This window comes from Talpa occidentalis, unplaced genomic scaffold (assembly GCF_014898055.3).
Source record: "Talpa occidentalis isolate TD23 unplaced genomic scaffold, MPIMG_talOcc4v2.1 talOcc4.5, whole genome shotgun sequence".
NCBI classification, from domain to species: Eukaryota; Metazoa; Chordata; class Mammalia; order Eulipotyphla; family Talpidae; genus Talpa; species Talpa occidentalis.
In genome coordinates this window covers 124387444-124409448 of record NW_023604861.1, presented here as the reverse complement: position 1 = coordinate 124409448, position 22005 = coordinate 124387444, and the positions used below count along the sequence as shown (strand labels likewise).

General features: G+C 55.5%; 1 protein-coding gene across 1 annotated transcript; it reads left to right on the top strand.

The window, feature by feature from the left end:
• Positions 1–1239: 1239 nt before the first annotated feature.
• FOSL2 (FOS like 2, AP-1 transcription factor subunit) lies at positions 1240–19552 on the top strand. Its single transcript, XM_037528301.1, has 4 exons — positions 1240–1940; positions 11458–11709; positions 16338–16445; positions 18530–19552. Exons 1-4 carry the CDS (start codon positions 1839–1841, stop codon positions 19049–19051), a joined length of 984 nt encoding a protein of 327 aa, XP_037384198.1. The 5' UTR covers positions 1240–1838; the 3' UTR covers positions 19052–19552.
• Positions 19553–22005: the final 2453 nt, after the last annotated feature.

Here is a 22005-nt window from a genome sequence, read left to right as displayed (position 1 = left end):
AGAACCCACACGTCCGCACCACCTTGCTCCCTGAACTTCGCCCCCAAACAGCTGGAGACAGCCTTGGGCGCGCACCCTCGCCCGAATCCCCCTCCATCCCTGTTTATTTTATTTCCCTTTTTAATTCCTTAAGTCTGGACTTTGCTTATACTGTAATACCCGGTTACTATTAGATGCGCCCTGATGGCCTGGCCGGGATGTCTTGACGAGTTAATTTCGTCTTAAGGCTACTCCTTATAAATTAATTGTAGGACCGAAAAAAAAAAAAAAAAGGGCGGGGGGAAGCAGCGGGCAGCCAGCCACGGAGGGAAAAGTAGGCCGGCCAGCCCCGCCCGGCGGCGCCGCGCCCGCCCAGGCCCAGCCGCGGGGCGGCGCGGGTCCTCGGTGCGCCCCGGGCGCCCGCTGCACCGGGAGGCGCCGGGGAGGGCGCCGGGGACCGCGGGCCGCGCCCTCGCTGCGAGCGGCTCTGCGCGCCCGGCTCCTGGCCTCGCGGTGGCGCCGCGCTGGACGCCGTCTCGCCCTTCTGGACCGATTATTTTCTAACCCTGCGAGCCGAGGCCCGCGGCCCTTCCCAGGGCGGGGGCTCGGGGGCTCGGGGCGGCCGCGGCGCGCTCGGGAGCCGGCGAGGGAATCCCTCTCCCTCCACGTCACCGAAAGCGAGGAAACCCGCACTCGCGTCCTCTAACGCAAATGACCATCTTTGGCAACGTGCGCCAATGGAACAGACCAAGGGCCCCGGCGGGGCGCGCGGAGGCCGGGGCCGCCCCGCCTCCCCCCGACCGCGCCGGCGGCCCGCGCCCACCCCCGCCGGCACCTTCCGTCCCCGCGCGGGGAGCGCGGCTGGCGTCAGCTCGGCCGGCAGCCGGGGCCGGGGAGGCGCAGCGCCCGCCCCCTCCTGCGCCTCTTCCTCCCCCTCTCCCCCCCGCCGCCCCCCCGCCCCGCAAGGTGGAGTCTGGGGTTGACGTGAGTGTATGTATCCACATGGTACAGGGCTGGAGAATAAAGAGTGTGGAGTTGAACTCGTGCCATTGTAGTGACTCATCTCGGGCAGAGCGCAGGGGCTCCGGGCGAACCAGCGAGCCGGGAGCCGCGCTCCGCAGGGCAGAGCCGGGACCGGCGCGCGGACGCGAGAGGCGGGCCCGCCCGGGAGCGGGCGCGGGGCCGGGGCGCAGGGCCGGGCGCGGAGCGGCGGCACCCGCGGGGCCACGACCCTGTGCGCGCGGGCGCGGCGGGAGCCCAGGGGCCGCGGGACGGGCGCGAGCCGCCCCCCCCGGCGAGGTCCGAGCCGCTCCGAAACTCCGGCGGGGAGTCGGCCACAGGAAGTTTATTCTCAGCTCCCTCTCGGAAAGGAGGAAATAGAAGTTTCTCCAAGCGGGCAGCCTTTCTTTTCGCCTTTTTTTCTTTTTTTGCCGGGTCCGCGGTCGCGGGCCCCAGGCGCGGCAGGCGGGACTCGCCGGACTCCTTTTCCTTTTTAATTTCCAATTTTTGGCCGGGCCGGCGGTCCCGGCTGGGCTCCGGCTGCGCGCGGGGGCGGGAGGGCGCGCGCAGGGGAGGGACCGAGGGACGCGCCGAGTTTTTAGAGGGAGGGACCGGGTGGACAACTGGTCCCGCCGCGCGCCCGGAGCAGGGGAGAAGCGCAGCGCTGGGCGCTCGGGGGCACCGTTGCCCGCGTCGCCGCCTCCCGCCCCGCGCCCGCCGCGCCAGGGGAGAAGCCGCGGAGCGAAGACCCGAGCCCCGGGCGCGCCGGGCGGAGCGAGCGCGCAGCAGCCGGTGCTCGGCCGCGGCGAGGGCGGGGGCAGACAGACACCCTGTTTCCTCTCGGGCCCCCACCGCGGATCATGTACCAGGATTATCCCGGGAACTTTGACACCTCGTCCCGGGGCAGCAGCGGCTCTCCTGCGCACGCCGAGTCCTACTCCAGCGGCGGCGGCGGCCAGCAGGTAGGTGCGGGGTCCCGGGTGCACCTGGCGCGCGGGCGGACCCCCGCCGTCCTCTCACCTCCACGGCCTCCCCGGCTTCCTTTTCCCTTTCTTGGCTAGGGGAGAAAATTCCTCCGGGTCGCCTTCGAGAGTTGCGGGGTTGCGTCTTGTCCTGCCTTCCGCCTACCCCCCCTCCAGCCCCCACTTTTTTTAATGCTGAAACGGGGTGTGGGGCTTGGAGCGCTGCTAACCAACCCATTTCTTCGCGCTGCACCCTATCCAAGCTCCCCGAATCGCGGGTCCCCTTCCCAGGAACCTGTTACCTCCAGTCTCAACCGCCCGCCTCCCTGCGCCTCTCTCTCCGGGTGGGAAAGGAAATCTTTGCATCCACAGTTACTCCCGACGCCCCAGCGCCCATTCCTTCGGGAAAGCCGTGCCCCTCTCTTGCCCGGGTGTCTGAGTTAATTTCTCAGGGAGGTTGGGGACTCGGGAACACGGCGGGGCTCCTCGGAGTGGTCGGGGGAGTGGAGGGAGCGGGGCTGCGCCCCGGGAATCAGGTGCGAAGGTCAGGGGGACGGAGCAGCCTGGACTGGCCCGGGCGGCGCCGGCGAGCCCCGCGCGGTCCATCGCCTGTTGGGGTCTGAGCCGGAGCCAGCGTGGCCACCAGAAGGGACGCCTGGAGGGTCTGGGGGTACCTGGGGCGAGGGCGCGTGCGGAGAGAAATGGGGCGAAAGGGAGCTCTCTTTGGCTCCTGGGTGGCTCTAGAAGCAGAAAAACAACTTGTTTCTAAAGCAGCCGGACTGGTTTGCACTGGAGGGGTTGTGCATGCGATCTGTGTGTCTATAAATACCAGAAAGGTACTGCTGGGGTGGTGGTGATGGTGGGGTGCCTGCCCTGTGCAGCAGCCCCACCTCCACCCCCAACCCCAAGCTCGTGAGGGAGCTGGCTTAAGACACAAGGCCACTACAAAGGGAGCCACCGTGGTCAGGGTCTGTGGAGTCTCTAGCCAAGTTGGCTTTTCTACAGAGTTGCTCTGGGAAGGCAGTGGCTTTGGGCCTCTAGAAGCAGGGGTAGGGGGGGCTGGGGGGGGGGGTGACCCGACCTGGAGAATAAATTAGAAACATCTTGAGATCTAAACAGGGAGACCTTTTTCCAAAGTGATTTCCCATGCCTGGTGAGCCCCCCTCCCCCCAATGGCTTTTGTGTGTCTTTCCTCTGCCTCCCTGGTGTCCCCATAAGCGCTGGCTATAGAGCACCTAGTCTGTGGCATGAGGCACAGTCAGTGCACCCTTAATAATGAGCACCAAGGGGATGAATTTTAAGTTGGATCCTAAAAGTGTTTGATTTTGCTTGCTTTCCAGTCCCATAGGCCGTTTGTATTGAAGGCAAGCATCCTTAGGTGATGGGTGGGTTGGGCAATAGCCTTTCCCTCGCTCTCCAGTTCAACAAAAGCCAAAATGCCTCTCTCCTCCTTCCCAGAGGAGGGAAGGGATCTTCTGGTTTCGGGCCTGTTCCCCTCGCTGTGGATTCTGCGGCAGTCATCACTGACATATTACCATCTTGCCGTCTGGCTTTGCTCAGAGCCTGGATGGGAAGCCAGACCGGACATCAGTGCCCCGATTGAATAATCTGTGTCACTAGGGCTTTGAGCCCAGGATGTGAGCGGAGGCAATTCCCTGTTTTGGAAGAAAATCAGACAGGAAACCAGTGCTAGGAAGAAGGAAGAGAACTCAGTCCAGCAGGGTGTAATGGGGCCTCATTACCGAAGCAAAAAGCAGCTGTTGGCTAATTCCAAGCATGCTGTAACACATGAGGATTTTGCAATTAGTAATAACTAGTGCACGGGGTTCTCAAATATACGCCTGCCGGTTCAGCCCAGCAGCCTGAGTGAAGCGCCTTGCAAACCAGAGGCATTGGCAAGGTAATGCCACTTTGGACTGCTTCTCCAGCCTGTCTGCTCATGGGGGAGAGGGTGCTAGGAGGAGGGGAGAGGGTTTTTCCATCATCTCTCCAACTTGAGCAAAGCCTTTCTGTGGTCCTCAGGGCTGGCTTGAGAGGCTTTTGTTACTTTACAAGTCTGTGCCATGCCCCACCCTATTGGAACTCGGCTCAAGGTAACTTTATTACATAGCAGATAAAAAACCTGTAATCACTTTATTTCTCTCAGCTTCCTTTAGAGTTGGGAAGGGCCTTCCTCCTTTATGGCATCTCAGTGAACCTATCCCTGTAAGAGGGCTCTCTGGCCTTTCCACTGGCAAATGAATATTAATTTTTTCTGATTTCTTTCTTTGTGGGCTCTAATGTTCCTGATAACTTTGTTGCTATTTACTCAACCCACAACTTTCCTCTGTAGCCTCATAAAGCTTGACCTTAACACATGGCCATAAGTTCCAGTGTCTGGGGGGTGGGGGCAGCCAACTCTTTGTTAAAACTTCGGTTCTTGTATATGGCAGGAACTTGAAGCATGAAAAATATTTCCTGTTCCAGTTACAGTTTTAATCTCAAAGATTGGTCATTGGTGATTTTGTTTTGTCAGAAATGGTTGCACACACCTCCCCCCCTCCTGGCCTTTTCTTTTTGTTGTTATTGTTGTTTTCTCTCTCCTAACTTTCCTAGGAAAACACCTCCCAGATATATGCCCTGCCTGGCTGCCCGGCTCTTACGGTTTCAGAGGCTGAGCATTACGCAATCCAGCCAGTTACACAAACATAGGTCATTTCATAACTTGTTTTCATCAGCTGGGCCCCCTTTTAATGAAAAAACAAAACAAAAACAAGACCCAGAACTTTTCCAAGGCTGCCATTTGTCTATTCCTCCGATAACTTAGGAAAATAAATCCAGGGGGACAGGTCCTTTCTGGAGTCACGGAATACCAGCCTAGCTCTCCTGTTCTGCAGCCACCCTTTCCCAAGACACACACACACACAGAGACACACAGACACACGCACACACAAAATTCCCCAGAGTGAACTTTTGCCAACTGTACCAGTCTGGGACATTCCTCACATCAAAGAAGTTTTACCAGAAATGACTGTGATTCCCAAGTCAGCCCCACTCATGCCTCTCTAGTGCCCCCTACAGGACATCCTTAGAACTATCTGGGGAATGTATTTTTCCAGCCCCAGAGAGTGTTGTTAACTTGGTTAGCTTTTGGAATTCTTTGGATTTTTTTTCTTTCATTCAGGACCAATAAAATACCATGTATTTAACAGTGGTTAAGTGGGAACTGCTTGAGTTTGAAATGCAATTTCTTTCTTTCTTTTTTTGATCTTGTTTTAAATAAAGCTCGGTTGAAAAAGGAGTGCTCTTTTCTTTTCCTCTTTCCATGTCTGTCTGTTCATTAGGGCGCCAGCACAATGTCTTCAAATTCCTAAGCCTTGTTTTCCTGATGGATCTGTATGAGGACACTGGGAATTGTTTGGGGAGATGGTCTTCAGAATTGGTGAGAAGCTGGGAGGTGTGTATGAAGGGTCTGATGCTTTTTAATTTAATTTTATTTTTGCCTACAGATGTTGTAGATTAGGATCAAACAAAATGTTATTCCAGGAATTTGTCTGTTCTGCTGAGCCTTGATGGTGGAAGTGAGCATCACTTTTTCATCAAAGTGAATGGGGTGAAACAGTCATGTATTGTCTGAGGAACAATTGCATTTTCCTACCTAAGCCCCTGGGTGCATTTCCAGGCCTTTATTTCTGCCTGTCTTATTCAAGGGGAGTGTAAAGTTAGGAGGTGCTTCTTTTTTTTCTATCTTAACACAAACACACCAGAACTTACATGTCCAAATCACTGCTGTCCCCTTTGTAATTGTTCCTCGAGGAGACTGAATAGTTATTTGAGTGCGGTGGCTATGAATCAACTCGGAAAGGTTTTACAACGCCCTTCTTATGGAATTGCCTTCAGCAAATTCTTTTGAAAATCCTTCCTGCTAACCTTTGTCTTTTGATGGCGAATTTGTAATTAGGAAATTATCAAAAGAGCTAACGTAGAAGAAACCAAGTATGTCACAGAAGCTCGGGTGGTCAGGCTGGGCCAAAGCACAGTGACCCTGAGCTCTGCTGGTCTCAATCTCGGGCATCTGGGCGAGCCGCCAGCCACCCAGCAAAGGCACATGAAAGCGGGCACCTTTGCCATCTGTACCTCGTGTGTTGTTCTTCTGCTAAACAGGAATAAAGATACTGGTTTTGAGAATTCAGGAAGCTGATTTTCTGGTCTATTTGTTGAAAGAGAGAAAAAAATAGCATTATTACTTTGTGGATTTGTCTCATCCATGTTGAATGTGGTATCGCTGGGTGGCCACAACATTTCAAAATGACAGCAGCTGCCCCGAGTTAGGCAAATATATCTGTTCCAAACCCCACTTGGTAACTCTATCCCTCTTCCACTCACTGGGTGGGAGGGGAAAATGTAAGAATTCTCTTGCTGGAGCTGTCCCTCAGCCCTGTCGCACTGCCTTGGCCATGCCCCCTGCTGTGGTCTAGGGAAGAAGAGTTGTCAAGTCCTTCCCCTGAGTGCAGAGGTGTCTGAGGATTGCTGGGGTCACAAAAGAGGTCCACAGAATAATGGGTGAATTCCCCTGGGCTCTGGTGTGGGGTTTCTGGCAAAAGAGCCCTGGGAGGAAAGAAACTGGGGACCTTACCTCAGAGAAAACTCCTTATAACCACTTTCTTTTTTTCCTTGCTTTTTCTTTTTTCCCTACTCTTCCTCACCCTGGCGGTTGGGTGAAGAAGGATAGCATGGTTCTTTCAAATGAATCTGAGAAAGAGAAGCAGCCACAGAGCACAGGTCACCTGAGATGTTTGTGTACCACACGGTTTGGGGAGAAATCATGAGTTACTAGCAACGATTTCCGTTGTGATAGGGATAAAAGGCCAAAGGTCAAAGTGATGTCCAGGGCAGAATCTGTGAAGGCTGGTTGTTATCCCTATAGAGGCTTTGGAGAACATCCCAAGTTCAATAAAAATAGAGGGCACTTGAGTCCAGCTGGACCACAGCAGGGGCATTCTGGGAAGCTGGAGGCAGCATTCGCTCAAACCGCACCCTTTCCCTGAGTTAGCCTCCTGGGATGCTGGAATTCTCCGTTTCCATGTTGGAAATCTTAAACAAGAAAAAAGTTCTTAAGAGAAAGAACTCAGTCCCTTTCAGGCACAGACCAGGTCATGGGCTTCCTGGCTTGAGTGCTTGGTGGCCCAGTTGAGACTCAATCTGATGGATAAATGCCTGGGCGAGGGGTGGGCCAGCAACCCCAGCCTGACTTCACCTCACCTGCCACTTCTGCCCAGCTCAAGAGTCTCTGGGATAACCCTGCCCATCTCTGGCTGCAGGAAATGGGAATCCAAAGCCTGCTTCTGAAACCATTCTGTAAAAGGTCATGGTTATGGTACCCGTTTGTGAAACCAAGGCCTTGCTGTAGAGTTCATAAAGGTCATTTTCCCAAATGGGAAACTGCTAGGCCTCTGGGAACCTCTCTGGCCTGATAAAGTTGTTTGGCCCTGGAAGCCCTGGGCTCCGGATGTCTTTCTCATGGGCAGTGGGAGGAAGGCACACTTATTGCGCAGCCCCATGGCTGTGCACCCTTAAATACAGGGTGCAGCGGGGTAAGGGAGATCCTGATGCCCGGAGATCCACAGCAAGACTTGTGAGGGCTCAGGCTTCCGCCTTGGGGTCTAGAGATCCCCTTGATTTGCTGGGTCAGAGGAGTACCCTTCTTCTGGTTTTTTCTTTCTCATTTCTTTATTTACTTTCCACCCCAACCTGAGCACTGGAGACAAGAATGCTGTTCTAGGACAGGGGTCGCCAGGCCCTGACCCAGACCTGTTTAATGGGACATGGGCACGCCCATTTGTTTACATACTGTCTGTGACTCCTTCATGCTACGGTGGCAGAGCTGAGCAGTTGCGACAGAGACAGAGACCATGGGGCCCACAAAACCTACAATATTTACTATCTGGTCTTTTATAGCAAAAGTTTGCCAGAGTCAACCCAAGGAGCTTGGTGGGGGCCAGTGTGCCCCCTCAGAGGCATTCTTGCCCACCCAGACAGGATGCCACAGTTAAATAAATCGCTCTGAGGCTTTGCCAGGTCGAATGCCACCAACATCCTGCATCTGCAGGCCGGTCTTTAGAGGAGGAGCTCTCTAGAGGAGGGGCCACAGAGCTGGGGGACAGGGGAGCCCAGTAAGACCTGCTTTACCTCCTCCCCTCCCCACAGCACACACAGGGACCGATCTGCCCTCACGCCCACAGCTGGGAACCCCTATCTTGGTTTCTGTTCCATGTTACCCGCCTCATAGAGAATCATGACTTATCCCCAATATGACATCTGACTGATTCTGGGGTCTGTGGGTGTAGAAGAAGGCCTAGCCAACTTCTGGGGCTCCAGACTCCAGGGTCCCTTTCTGAGTGATACCGTTGGAGTTGCTTCTGCCAGATCTCATTTAAACTTTTGTGTACGTCTCCTCTTGCAGACAAAAGCCTCGCTTATCAGAGCTCCAGCCCCTCTGGGGATGGGACATTGTTTTCCTCCAGTTGAGGGCCGAGTGTTATCCAGATGGCTTTACCTCTCTCTGAAACACATTGTACGTGCATTTAGAGGCGGTCATTACCTACTGCCTTGTTTTTATTGCTGTCTTGTTTTGTCTAGACCAAGCCATTGCTGCAAGGAATCTGGCTGGTGGCCGGGGAGCACTTTCTGTAGACCTGGCATCACAGAGCAAGGGAGCCCCAAGGCCTGCGAGGGGCTGAGTCTGCCACCGGTTCCTCAGGGGTCTTAGTCCCCAAGCTGGGCTTGGTTTGCTTGCTTGCGTCCCCAGCCTGAAACAGGAGCTCTTTTGTTTGTTGGAACGAAGAGTGAATTTCTTGGGTGCTTTCCTAAGAGGGAGGATGACGGGTTTACTCTCAGAGATGCACGGCCACAGTAAGCCATCACACGGGATCGGAGTGCCCTTCAACCCCACAAGCTAACTTAGGAAGAGAAATGGAATAAAAATGTTGGGGGCTTCCCAGGAGTGGGAAGCTGACAATTCTCTCTGGCGCCATCCTGGGCAGAGTCCACAGAACTTGCAATGATAACGCTGGCCGTGGCGGTGGCCGTGACGGCGGTGACTGTGCCACCTTCCATTTGTCTGGAGTGGTGTTTCTCAACCCCTGCTCACATTAGAATCTCCTTAGGCAGTTTTTTAAAAATCCCTTATCAGAACCCTACTCCAAACTAATTATTTTAGAACCCTAATGGTGAGGCTCCATCCAACATTGTTGTTTTAAAAAGGTCCTCCTAACATTCTAATGTGCAGCCAGGCTTGAGAACCATGGGTGTGCTTTTATAGCCTATGATTACAAGTAGCTACTTATTTAATCCTCATGACATTGCAGTGAGTTTGGTGTCTGTGTTCCCTCTTACACTCAGGGAAACTGAGACCTCAGTGAGTTGCCAAGCACTGAGCCAGCCTTGGCTAGTCCTGATTCCAAGGCAGTGCTGGTGCCCTGGTCCCACCCCCACAACCCCGCCTCCCAAGAGAAGCCTCGCTGTTTGGGCCTCAGCGCTTCTGCACTCAGCCACACCCACATCTCCGTGCTGGGCCACCTCTCATCCCAGCCCTGGTTGCCTCTTTCTTCTCCCTGAGGATCATTTTCCACTTGGATCCTTCCTGTACCCATACTCCTTCACACGCACACCCCCATAGATACCTGCTGCTTTATAGTCAGCTCGTTGCCTTCAGTAGTGCAACTCAGAGTCTTCTGCATGGGGTAGCGCTCGTTCTGGAACCCCAAATCCATGGCACAGGATATTGCTCTTTGAACCCCAGAGTCCTTTCATGGGGTATTGCTCCTTCTGGATCCGCAGAATCCACGGCACTGAGCAGCTCTCTTCTGTGAATGCCTTTGGCCTGGGGCCCCAGGGCAGTCTGGGAGGTGAGGTGGCCACTTTTTACCACCCTGGAATCAGGCAGCCTGTAGAGGAGTGAGAGACAAAGGGTCCGCAGCTCCCTCAGCCTCAGTGAGATACTCTGAACCTCACTTTCTTAGTACAGCAGGAACCCACATGTTGTTGCCAGGGGCAGAGACTGGTGGTGGCAGCTGCCATTGCCTGTTGCCAATTCTTCTAATCCTGGCTGGTCTTGCTGTTGCTCCAGAACAGGGGAATACACGAGCATCCATGCTAGTGAGGTGGGATTTCATTTGGGACAGACACAGGGCCTCCCTGATAAGAGAAAATTTTTAGGGACCCTTGATGAGGGTGACCTGATCCTCCAAGGGCAAAGTAGGTGGATCACCGCACCTGGCTGGATTTCAGGGAAGGCGGGCGCCAGTGCGGGAGAGCCAGCCTCCGTCAGCTGAATGGGTCTGCGTCTGCCCCCACTGCTTATTAGCGATGCGGCCTTGGAGAAGTTACTTCATCTCTCTAAGCCTAAGTGTCTGCCTCCAAAAGGGCGATAATGGTAGTTCTTACCTCACAGGGAGACGTAATGAGATAATCTAGGTAAAACACGGTCCTGTCATTTAGTCAGTGTCCGGTAAGTGTCAGCTGTCGTTGCTGTCGTCATTTCACCCAACAGGTTAGGGAAGAAGGGCTTGCAGAACTTTCTCGTGAAATCATCTGAGTATGAGGCTCTACCTGGCCCCCTTTAGGGGAGAGCTTTCCCCTGAAAATCTGGAAGAGTCCCCTGAATCTTACCTTCTCTCTCCTCTCGCCTGCTGGTAACTGCCCTGAAGAAGGGCAAACCCACCTGCAGAGGCACACGGCTCACTTTAGCTTTTGTGCTACGTTGGCATCTTGTATTTTAAATAGAATCCTTCTTGTGGGAGCTCCAGAAAACTGGGCACAAATGAAGAGGCAGGAGCAGACTGAGCTATCAGCACAGATAGATTTGTGGACGGACGGAGAGACGCCGTCTCTGTGCCCAGCAAGGTGGGGGTGAAGGGCCAGGAGGAGGGACAGGGCAGCAAGATTAAGCTGGCTGAAGGGCACCTTTTCATGGACTTGGTTTCCCCCTGCTGTGCCCCCACCCCCCATCATGAGCTTGTTTGGAAAGTAAAGAAAGCAGGCACGATTAGCTTCCTGGTGATCTCTGTTGCTTCAGAGCTGTGGGTGTGCAATGCTCCTCCAGGAGGGGCGATTTGCCAGGAGTCCTCCCTGGGGAAGGACTGGCAAGTGAAACGAGGCTGGGGGGCTGGGGTGCACAGGTGGGAGGCTGCCTTCCTGCTGACGGGGCTGACCTGAGTGTGAGTGAATGGGGAGCACCCCTTGTCTGAGGAGTCACTTGGGATATGACTGCATCCTCCTGGGCTGCTTGGGGATGGAGTTCCCGGGCCCCCTGTCAGGGAATGGGTTCTTTGATAAGAGCCCTGGGAAGGGTTCAGACCCACTCTAACTCTTGAATATGCAGGGCTTACCCGGAACTTATACCAGGAGGGCTCCCCTGGTATCCTACCCTTGCCTCCCAAGCACAGACCCTGCATTCTGCTGGTTTGGGCCTCTTGGCTCTGCTTATCTCATTCTTCTCAGTATTTATTGGCTCAATCTCATTTTTTACTCACTGCAGAAATTCCGGGTAGATATGCCTGGCTCGGGCAGCGCCTTCATTCCCACCATCAACGCCATCACGACTAGCCAGGACCTACAGTGGATGGTGCAGCCCACAGTGATCACCTCCATGTCCAACCCGTACCCCCGCTCGCACCCCTACAGCCCTTTGCCAGGCCTGGGGTCTGTCCCTGGGCACATGGCCCTCCCGAGACCGGGCGTGATCAAGACCATCGGCACCACCGTTGGCCGCAGGAGGCGAGATGAGCAGGTACATGCAGCTCAGCCCAGCAACCAGGGGCCCTGTGGGCGGCTTTTAGGGCCTGGTGATGTGGGTGGTTTTGTGTGGACGGGGAGGGAGCAGGTCAGTGTTCTTGGATACTGGGAAGGGGTGCACGCAAGGGCGCCAGGAGCACATGATCCCGTCATTGGAGGGCAGAGAGGAGGCCTGAGGGTCAGCCTGGCCGTGTCATCTTGCCCATGTCCCTTTGAGTCTTTGAGTCTCAGTTTCCTCGGCTATAAAATGGGGAGGATGGACCTGCAGGGGGGCAGCCGGGACTTGCTGCCGCTCCAGCGAGTGGGTGGGAAAGCATGTTGTAACAAATGGGAAGCGCCATTAGGATCTGCCTGCAGCAGTGTCCTTCCCTGACCCCAGGCTGATGGGCCACAGGACACCCAGGCTGGGAGCTTCCTGGGATTAACTCTTAACTGTCTACTGGCATCTGGTGCAGATGAGACTCCGTGCAGACCAAAAGGGTCTTGGTCCAGGCTGGCACGGCCCCCCGACTCTCATTGCTCCTGGAGCCCCAGGCCTCCAGCCCTAGCAGAAGCCCGCAGCAAGTGCCGGAAAGCACATTCGGAAGTGCAGTTGCTCCTGGTCTCTGCCCAGGGTGAAAACAGGCAGTCAGACACCTGCCTTTGATCCTCAAGGGGCTCAGCTTTGAGAAGGTGTCAGTCTGGCGTGGGAGGCACATCAGAAAGTGCTGCTTATGAGGCAGCTTCAATCCTATGTTCAGAAAACCCCCTTGTGTATATCAACAGCCAGCCAGGGAAGCCATGAACCCCAATTCTGGGAGAGAAGTCACAGCTGTGCATAATTCTGGAGCAGGGAGCAGAGGCCAGGGAATGGGTCTTCCAAGAGCCCCATGTGTCCCCCTTCACCGGAGACACAACCAAGGCCCAGACACACCTGCCTGGAGCCATTCCAAGAAGGAGCAAAAATCTGAACTAGAACCCAGCTCCCTGGACTCCCTGTGCAGTACTGGCAATGCTGTGCCCTCGGGCGCTCAGGGGGAAGGGCCTTAGCAGTTTTCCAAATGAAGTATGACCCAGTTTACAGCATTAGAAGCTCTGCCTATTCCCATCTCTTCTTCAGGAGCCCCAGGCACACACTGTTGCTATACAAGGACCCTTTGAGCACGCTCCCCATTGGATAATCATCCCCAGTAGCAGAGGTCCCCAGAATGACCAGAATCACTGCTCTTGGGCCTGCCAGCTTTTGCAGAAGCCTGATTCCCTGAGGACCAAGCTGGGCCTTTATCCACTACATGTTGGTTTGCTCTTTCTGTGGAAGCAGAAAGAATCTTGAGAACGTGGGGAGGTGTGTGGAACAGACAGGATGATAGAGCCTGCCTGCTGCTGCTGTTGGGGCTCCTGCGGATGGGGCGCAGGGCCTCCATCCCACTCATGGTTGCCTTCTGTAACTGTACTTGTAAATACTGCCGCAGCAGTATGTATCAGTATCATCTATATAAATATGCTCCCTTGGGGATCCCAGCCTGCCAAGCTTTATAGTCACCAATGGCTGGACTCTCCCTGTGTGAGTGACCCCTGTGTGGGAGACAGGCATTGCCAGGCCTCTTTGTGGCTAGCAGGACAACAACACAAGATATGGGGAACACTCTTCATTCTGTTCTGGGCCTAATTCACTGCGAATTGAGAAGTTTCTATCTGGAAGAGACCAGCTTTTCAGATTTCCCCTCTGCACCCATTTTACAGATGAGGAAACTGAGGCCCAGCAAGGATAAGGGCCCTGCCCTGGGTCCCACAGTGCATTAGTAGCAGGGCCAGGACTGGAATCTGCCTCCTTTGACCTTCAGCCCTGTGATTTTCCCACCACAACACCACAGAGGCGTGCCCTAAGACAATCTGTCTGGAGAATTTCCTTCCTTTTTTGGGAGGGAGGGAGAGAACCAGGAGCATTTTACCCCAGGTCAACTAGAAGCTTAGACAAGTGTCCAGCAGCTTGGAGGAAGTCTGGGTGCCGGCAGCTTACACCCTGGGCTCTGTGTTCTAGGCCCAGGTCTTCTCTCTGAAACTTACTCCCACCCTACCCCCAGGGAGGAGCCTGATCCCAGGAGCCAGTCTGGTGCCTCACTGCCCTCCTGAGCCTGCTGGAGACTCCCTCAGAGCTTAGAGGCAGTGACTGAGGCGTGGAAAATGGAGGGGGTGTGGCTTGGGGCTGGACAGTTGGATACAGACACACCCCAGCTGTTGCCATGTTGAAGTCCCACGCTATGCCACAGCTCCCACATCTGAGCTGATAGGGAAGAGATTTCTAGACCAATTGGGAGGCCACAAGTTGTCCAGAAGCAGCCAAAGGGGAAGGGAGGCCAAAGTGTACCTAGACTATCTATGACTTTTCTGCCCCTTACCTGTGAGGGGGTGCTGGCTGGCATAAGAGGAGCTCTGGCAGCCCTTTCAGGTGGCCTTGAATCCAGGCCCCACCAGGGCCATCAGACTCCCTGGGAAACTCTGGTGGGCTCAGGTTGGTACAGATTTAGCAGCATCCTGTCCCGTGTTCAGGGCCTCAGCTGGTAGCCCATTCCCACACAGAGCAGGGCCCCTGGGTCTGTGGACCTGGGTCTCCAGGCCATTTGGATCATTCAGGACTCAGAAAAAGCATCAGAGAGGAGACCTGCGTTGCTCCTTCTCTGTGACACTTTCTAGTTTCAAGAGTGCTTGATGAGGGGCACAGAGACTCTGTGGAAGGGGCTTCCTGTTGGCTGTTTCACAAAGAGGAAATCTGACACTTGGAAGACTCAGAAGGTTCAGTTATTAGTCCAGGGCCACATAGCGGCACCTTATCTGTGTTGGCTCCAGATGCCTCTTATAAGAGAGGATGAGGGCCCTCTGGCTGTCCTGGGGAAACAGGATTTCAGAGACTGAGGCTGAGAATGGGGCTTGAGGAGGGGTGGGGAGCCGGGACTCACATGTGGGACTCCAGCCCAGAGCCTTCTGGAGGGGCTGAAGAACAATGAGGGGATGATACCAGCTGTCATCCCACCTACAGGGGGAGACACAGTGAGAGAGGAGCTGGCATAGCGGGAATCTGGGCCTGGTTCTCTGTCCCAGTGAGACGGGGCAGTGGAGGAGAAGGAGGTCGCCAAGGCAGAGCCAAACCTGCCAGAGCTTGGCACAGCCGGAGCCCTGGGAGGTGGGGGGCCGAGGCACCCAGAGATGTCTCCAGCCTGCCAGGCCTACCGCTCCCCAATGGGCCCCTCCAACTATTGGAGGGGAGTTTGAAAGTTGGGAAGATGCAAGGAGTTTCTCTGCTCGAGTGGCCGGATGCCTCAGACACTCTTCAGCCTGCAGAGTCGACGGGCACATTTTCCTGCTGGTGTTTGGAGATTTAGATGCGGGGCTTTGGCATATTAGGGCCACAGCGTCCCCTCGGTGTGGACAGACTTTGTAATGTCCTTTTTGCTGCTATGCCCCAGGGCTCTGACTTGGGAGTCAGGGGGAGTGGCTGGCAATATTCTCCCATGGGGTACTTTTCTGCCCCGCTAAAAGTGGCTTGGACTTGCTCCCTTGTGTCCCTTAAGGACAGAACCTGGGACCAGTTTCCCCTGGACTTTTCTGAGCCCCAGCACTTAGCCTTAGCACTCAGCACTTCCTAAGCCTTGGCACTTAGTAGGTGTGCCATCACCTACTGATGTCCTTTTGAATTGCTTTCTGCCTGGACCCATAGCCATCTCGTGTCCCCTCTGCTTGTGAGGGGCGTTGGGGTCACAACCTGGAAGGGCTCTATGTGAACAGCATCAGAGGAGCTGTGTACCTGCCCGGGGCCTGAGCCACGGGCCCCTAGCCAGCCTCACCGAAAGGAACAAGTTGGTAAACCCTGCAGGGGGCAGGGGCAGCTTCGTTGGATTCTTGAATCAATCTCGAACCCTGGAAAGTGTCCGGCACAGAGGTGTCTGTCTGTCTCGTGAGTGGAAGTGGTGGGCAGCAGGATTTGATGTGGGCGCCTCCTCCTTTTGTTTCCAGCCAAGCACTGTGCCAGGCACACTGAGGTGGTGAGTCTGTGGGGCTGAACTGTGAGCAGCTGGTGCTCGGGGGCTAGCAGAGAGAATCGGGAGTGGAGTGGCATCCTTGGGTCTCCCTTTGGCAGCAGGACATTCCTCCTGGGTGGTTCTTACTCTGAGCCCAGCCACTTAACCAAATGGGGCTAATGAGGCTTGTAGAGCAGGCAGTGTGAGGGGGAGAAGTAATTAGCCAGGTTTGGACGAAGCTGCCTCAGCGGGTGGGGCCAGGCCTGCTGGCCCCCAGGTCTCCCTGGGGAAGCAGTGCCACTCCATTTCTCTGGTCTTGGCACTGAATCAGGGCTGACACGACTCGGGCTGCCGTCGTGCCTGAGGCTGGTGAGTCCCTGATGCATTGCTGCCCATCTGCCCCTTCAAACACGGGATATCCACCTCAGGGTGGATTGGGCACTAAGCATCCTCCCAGGCTGAGCTGCGTGTCCTGGGACTGTTGAGCCCAGCCACACTCCTCTTGCCTTCCGGCTCCCCTTCCTATGTCTCAGAAGTGCTCCTTGCCCTACGTCAAAAGCAGTTAAAAAAAAAAAGCCAGGAAAGTATTTATCCCCACCTAATCGTGATCTTCAACCTTGGCTTCTAGCTATCTCCTGAAGAGGAGGAGAAGCGTCGAATCCGGCGGGAGAGGAACAAGCTGGCTGCAGCAAAGTGCCGGAACCGACGGAGGGAGCTGACAGAGAAGCTGCAGGCGGTGAGGAGCGCTGCGTGGGGTGGGAGCACTTCTGGGTGGACCAGAGCAAGAGCCCTAGGGCCTCCCTCTCCCCTCCTGGCCCACTAGGGCCTGCACATGAGTTAATACGATGGAAATAGTCTTTCCTTCGATCACTTGGGTTAGCATCATGACAGAAACAGAGAGGGAGGGACAGAGTCACCCTTTGGCTCCAGCCTGGCTCCAGAAAGAGGACTAGACAACCTCCCTGGGCCCAGCACCCTTCTCACTCAGTGCTTGAGCATTCCCTGTTCCTGGGTGAGGGATGACAGAGGATCCAGGACCCAGGGCAGGCCCAGGCCTGCCCCCTCTAAGCTTCCAGCCGCCCCCATATCTAGCTCCAGTAGGGACGGCCCTGCTTAGCTTGAGCAATCTAATTTGGGCAGAGGGAGAGACGTGCTGACTCCTTCGTCTCTGAGGGGTCTCGATGCTCTCTGGGCCCTGGTGGAAACGAGCCACGTGCCTACTGAATTGTGTTATCTTGGGGCTCTGTCATATCCTTCATGGGTGGGAGGGTTCCCCGTCTCTGCTGTGAGCCTGAAGCTGTGGCCTTGGTACCTCCTTCTGCCTGAGTGAGTCATTCACCCACACCTGGGGGCTGTGGCCCAGCCCCGCCCTTCCCTCTCAAAAGATTGACTTGACCTATGTCACGTAACTCCAGGGCCCTTAGGGAGGACCACGTGCCATGTGGAGGAGGCCCAGAGCCTGGCCTGAGTCTCCGTGTAGAGTGAGGAAATGAGACTGTCAGTGGTTCTCGCAAAGGCCAGCCAGGATGGGGCTTTGGAAGTCACCACTTACCTTGCACATCCCCTCGCTTTGTTTAGTCCTCTAGGTCACCGTATGCCTGCCTCAGCTGCCCCTTGTCTGCCCTGGAGCCCTTGCTTTTGAGTGCTGATAGTAAATGGCATGAATTCAGAGACGCTTGTAGTACCACTGAGGGAGGTGCTGGCGGGGGCAGTTCTGAGTGTCAGGCTCCATGGGGAGCATGCCTCCAGGAGAGCCCTCCTCACTGCTAACCTCCAGGCCCCAGAAGAGCCCCCCCACAGTCCCTCCACCTTCCTCCTCCAGAAGCCTTACACCCTCCCCCGCCTCCCCACCCCCGACCCAGCCACCCAGGCCCCTGAGCCACATCCTCCACAGGAAACCTCTCATAAGCTCATGACGTTCATCAGACCCTTGAGACAGATGGAAACTTTTTTTCACTCCGGAATACTCTGTCCTCTGCTCTGTGATGCTCTGGCCCCGATCCTGGATCATCTCCTTCCTGAAGAGGAGTCTGTGTGAGGGAGAGGGAGCGTGGAGAGGTGGCCGGTGACACTCCCCCTTCATCTTCCCTAACTGCTCCCTCTGTGGCCTTTGCTGCTGCTTTGGCTTCACATAAAAGCAGGGCTGAGTCCCGGCAGTGTGACTGTGCCGTCCTCACATCAGCGGGGCACTTACTAGAAGCCAGGCCCTGTGCGGGGCTGTGTGTGCTGGAAATTTCCACTGTTGCGTAGTGCAGAGTTGAGTGTTTCTGTGTCCACGGGTGGGCCAAATGGGATTGAAGAGGTAGGAGGAGATGGGTAGAACCGTGAGCTCCCTTCCTCCTGTCTACTCCCTTACTCAGGGTGACCCAGGAGACGAGTCTGGACTCTGGAATTGCATACACTATGGTCAAATCTGGGCTACCTCACTTCTTATCTATGACTGTGCAAGTGACTGAGCCCCTCTGAACCTCAGTTTCCTTTTCTGCAAAAAATGGGTTCATGATAATATTTGCTTAAAAAAAGTGCTGGAGGATTGAATGAGATAATACTATGAAACACTTACCACAGTGCCCGGTGTAAAGTGAGCGCTCGCTCATGAGACGAGGTTGTGCTGTCAGCTTTCCTCCAAGCTGGTTTTGCTCCCTTCTCAGTCTGGAGCCTCCTGGTGACTCAGAACCAGTGTGTGGCCTGGTGTGTGAACTGGCCATTTCCCCATCGTTTGTCTGAGGACATTGCTGGTTTGAACTCTCCCCCAAGCCCCTGCACCGAGCAGGTCCCTGGCAGGTGGCTGTCCCTTACGTGCCTCTTTCTCCCCCGCAGGAGACGGAGGAACTAGAGGAGGAGAAGTCAGGTTTGCAGAAGGAGATTGCAGAGCTGCAGAAGGAGAAGGAGAAGCTGGAGTTCATGTTGGTGGCCCACGGGCCAGTGTGCAAGATCAGTCCAGAGGAGCGCCGATCGCCCCCGGCCCCAGGGCTGCAGCCCCTGCGCAGCGGGGGCGGTGGAGTGGGTGCCGTGGTGGTGAAACAGGAGCCCCCCGAAGAGGACAGCCCCTCGTCCTCATCAGCAGGGCTGGACAAGGCCCAGCGCTCGGTCATCAAGCCCATCAACATCGCTGGGGGCTTCTACGGAGGGGAGGAGCCTCTGCACACCCCCATCGTGGTGACCTCCACACCTGCCATCACTCCGGGCACCTCGAACCTCGTCTTCACCTACCCCAGCGTCCTGGAACAGGAGTCACCCGCGTCGCCCTCGGAGTCCTGCTCCAAGGCGCACCGCAGAAGCAGTAGCAGTGGGGACCAGTCATCAGACTCCTTGAACTCCCCTACTCTGCTGGCTCTGTAACCCAGCTCCCGGGGGGTCCTCGTCACTGCCTCCTTCCCAGGGACCAGCACCTTCAAGAGCTCCAGGGCCGTGAGGGCAAGAGGGGGACCCTGCCTGAGATCTTCTGGCTCTGGGGAGACCCGGGGGACTTGGCGGTGAGGAGTTGGAGGACTCGGATGATCTCTTGGAAGTCCAGGAGCTCTTCCCTCATTCATCTTGCAAAGCAAATCCTGTTTCTTGAAAAGCCTTGGAGAACTTGGTTTGGCGGACTCAGGCATCTCTCTGGCTTCGGAAGAGCCTGAAGCTGGCGCGAACCGCTCCTGTCCCTTTGTTACGCTGTGTCTCTGGAGTGATGGTGTCCCTTCCCGCCCCACCAAGCATGCTCAGTGCCTTTTGGTTTCACCTTCCCTCTCTTTGCCCCTTCCTTCCCCAAGTGTCAATTTCACTTCCTCTTGGTTTTTATCAAATTTGCCATGACATTTCATCCTGGTGGTCTGAATATTAAAGCTCTTCATTTCTGGAGATGGGGCAGCAGGTGACTTTTCTGCCAGGGCTGACTTGTATGGAAAGGGATAGTCAATGTGCAATACAGAACCTTCCCTCCCTGGTGCTCCCTGGCCCACCACCATCTCCAGAACCAGCTGCAGGGCTCCCTGAGCTCTCAAGGAGATGCCGCCATCACTGGGAGGCTCGGAGGACCCTCCCTCCCCATCCTTGGAGACGGCCCTTGGAGGAGCTGCGTAGCCAGAAGACAGGGTGTGAGTGAGACAGCCGGGGCACAGGTTGGGTATGGCAAACGCCTAATTACCAGGCCAGGAATAGTGCCAACAAAGCCACTTGGGTGTCCTAGCCTGCTCCCCTCCACCCGGTGTCTCGAGGAGGACGTCTCCTGTAATTACTGCCTCGCCATTCTGCCCCTGGACCCTTCTCTTCAGACCGGGGAGGCGTCCCTCCCTGGGAACCACACATCACTCCATCCCTGCGGCTCCGCCCTTTCCCCATCCTGGCTCTCGGGGTGACGCCACCCACGGAGATTTAATGAGCTTGGGCCTGGACCCTCCCCAGATTGCTGCCAGGTGGCCCCTCCCCAAGCCTCAAAGGAGCCTTTGCTGTGGATGCAAAGACAGGGCAGGGAGGAGCAGGCAGTTGGAGAGGATTCTCTTCGGGGCAGCCCTGGCACCTGGCTGCTGCTGCTAGGCCTCTGTGGTCATCTGCTACCTGGTGGATCAAGTGCTTTCTCTTTTACGCTCCCCTATCCCCTCATCCAGCATGCTCCTCGGGTCCATCATCAGCCAGCTGTGAACAGCTGGCCCGGAGCTGTTGCTGAGGCTTGTGGCTCAAGCACCATCCCTGGGGGCTGCTGAAATCAGAGATGAGCTGCGTTGCTTCCCACGGGGTGGGGGGCGCGCCTGGGGGAGAGGTCTTCCAGGCTTCCCAAAAGAGCACAGCTTAGCTTAGCATAACTCAGCACGGTCCTTCCACCCTTCTGGGCCTTTCTGCTCCCCGGGGTGCTGCTCCCCTTGCTCTTCTGGATTGGCCTCTGCTAGGCTTGAGCCCGGAGGGTGCCCCACTGTTGTGATTCGGCTCTAGAGATCTTTGTAGGAGCCTGGAAAACTCTCGATGCTGTCTCGATCAAAACTGGTTGGGGGGTTTATTTCAAAGTTAGACGTATTTGCTCTTCTGTTCCCCCCTTCATGGCCTCCCACACTGGTCATTGTTTAGTGTCCGTTACCCACTTTCCATGCACTGGACACAGTGAGTGGGATGGGAGACTCTTAAGATTCATGACCCACTGTGACTGGAAGTGACGTGCGCCGGGAATGGACCACACAGAGAGAATTGAGAGAAAAAGGATTTTATGCAAAAATACTCAAAAAACGTTATTTCCCACATTCCTTGCCTGTGCTGCTGCCTTCCTGATAAGATCAGGCAATTGTATTTCTGGCTTCAGATTAGCGAAAGAACCAGAGGTCAGTCAGGAGTAGCAGGAGATGGGCAAAGAAAACCGGGGTGCATTCAGCTCTGAAGGCTTATCATCTCAAGTGGTTTTGTGGCTAACTGGGAGCTCTTGGCATCTTGCTACGTATATCTTCAGTGAAGCTGCTTTCTAGTGTTTTATTTCTAAAAGTCTCTCTACGCCCCTTTGCACAGCACCGATCCCAAGGCAGGTCTCAGTCTGACCTGGGGCAAGGCTTGACATTCCCGGGACAATTTGCTTTTGGCTGAGACTTCAAACTGTTGGTTTGGGGACCAGCAGAAGGCAGAAGCCCAGCCACCGCGCAGGACTTCAGAGGCTCTTCAGTGCCTGCGTTTCCATTCAGGCCCCTCTAGCTTTGTTCTAGAACGTGATTTGGCTTCCCCAAAGCCAAGGGTTATTTGGAGAAGGCACTTAAGTCAGGAGTGTATCTTCAGTTCCTTCCCCCTGGTTGGCTCTCCCTGACCACTTACATATCCTTTGCTCCAGAATCACCAGACACTAGGCCTGCCCCTCCTCTTCCCTGGCTCCAGCTAAGGGACAGCTGCAGTGGGTGCTCCCTGTGTCCCCAGCCGAGAGGCAGCTGGTATGGACTCCAGTTGGGCTGCAGGCAGCTCTGGGACGGCAGAGGGCAGGCACTTCTTGACAGGCTAGTGTGAAACACGAAGTCTTCTTGGCCACCTGGCCAGGCTCTTTGGGGACTGTCCTCTTCCTGACCGGGTGGCCGGAGACAGCTTCCGACGCAGGAAAGAGATCCCAGGCGAAGCTTAGGAAATTGCCAGAGTCAGCTCTAAGCTGAGAATTGACTGGGGAAGTTTTAGAAAGAAAGCATTGTTCTGCCAGCATGAAAGGCCAGGTGTGTCCACTGTGGCCGGTCATACAAGCTTGTCAAAGCCAACAGCCATCGGCCGCTGCTGCTTCCTTTCTCAGGCTTTGGGGAAAGGTGTCTCCTCTCTGCTCTCACTTGCCTCCAGGTGTAAGGGTGGGCTCAGTTCTGTAA

Bases quoted from the DNA above. Each gene is read 5' to 3' on its own strand.
- FOSL2 (XM_037528301.1), top strand. From the start codon at position 1,839: ATGTACCAGGATTATCCCGGGAACTTTGACACCTCGTCCCGGGGCAGC. The intron at 1,941-11,457 runs GTAGGTGCGGGG...TACTCACTGCAG, and splicing joins GCGGCGGCGGCGGCCAGCAG to AAATTCCGGGTAGATATGCC. The intron at 16,446-18,529 runs GTGAGGAGCGCT...TCTCCCCCGCAG, and splicing joins TGACAGAGAAGCTGCAGGCG to GAGACGGAGGAACTAGAGGA.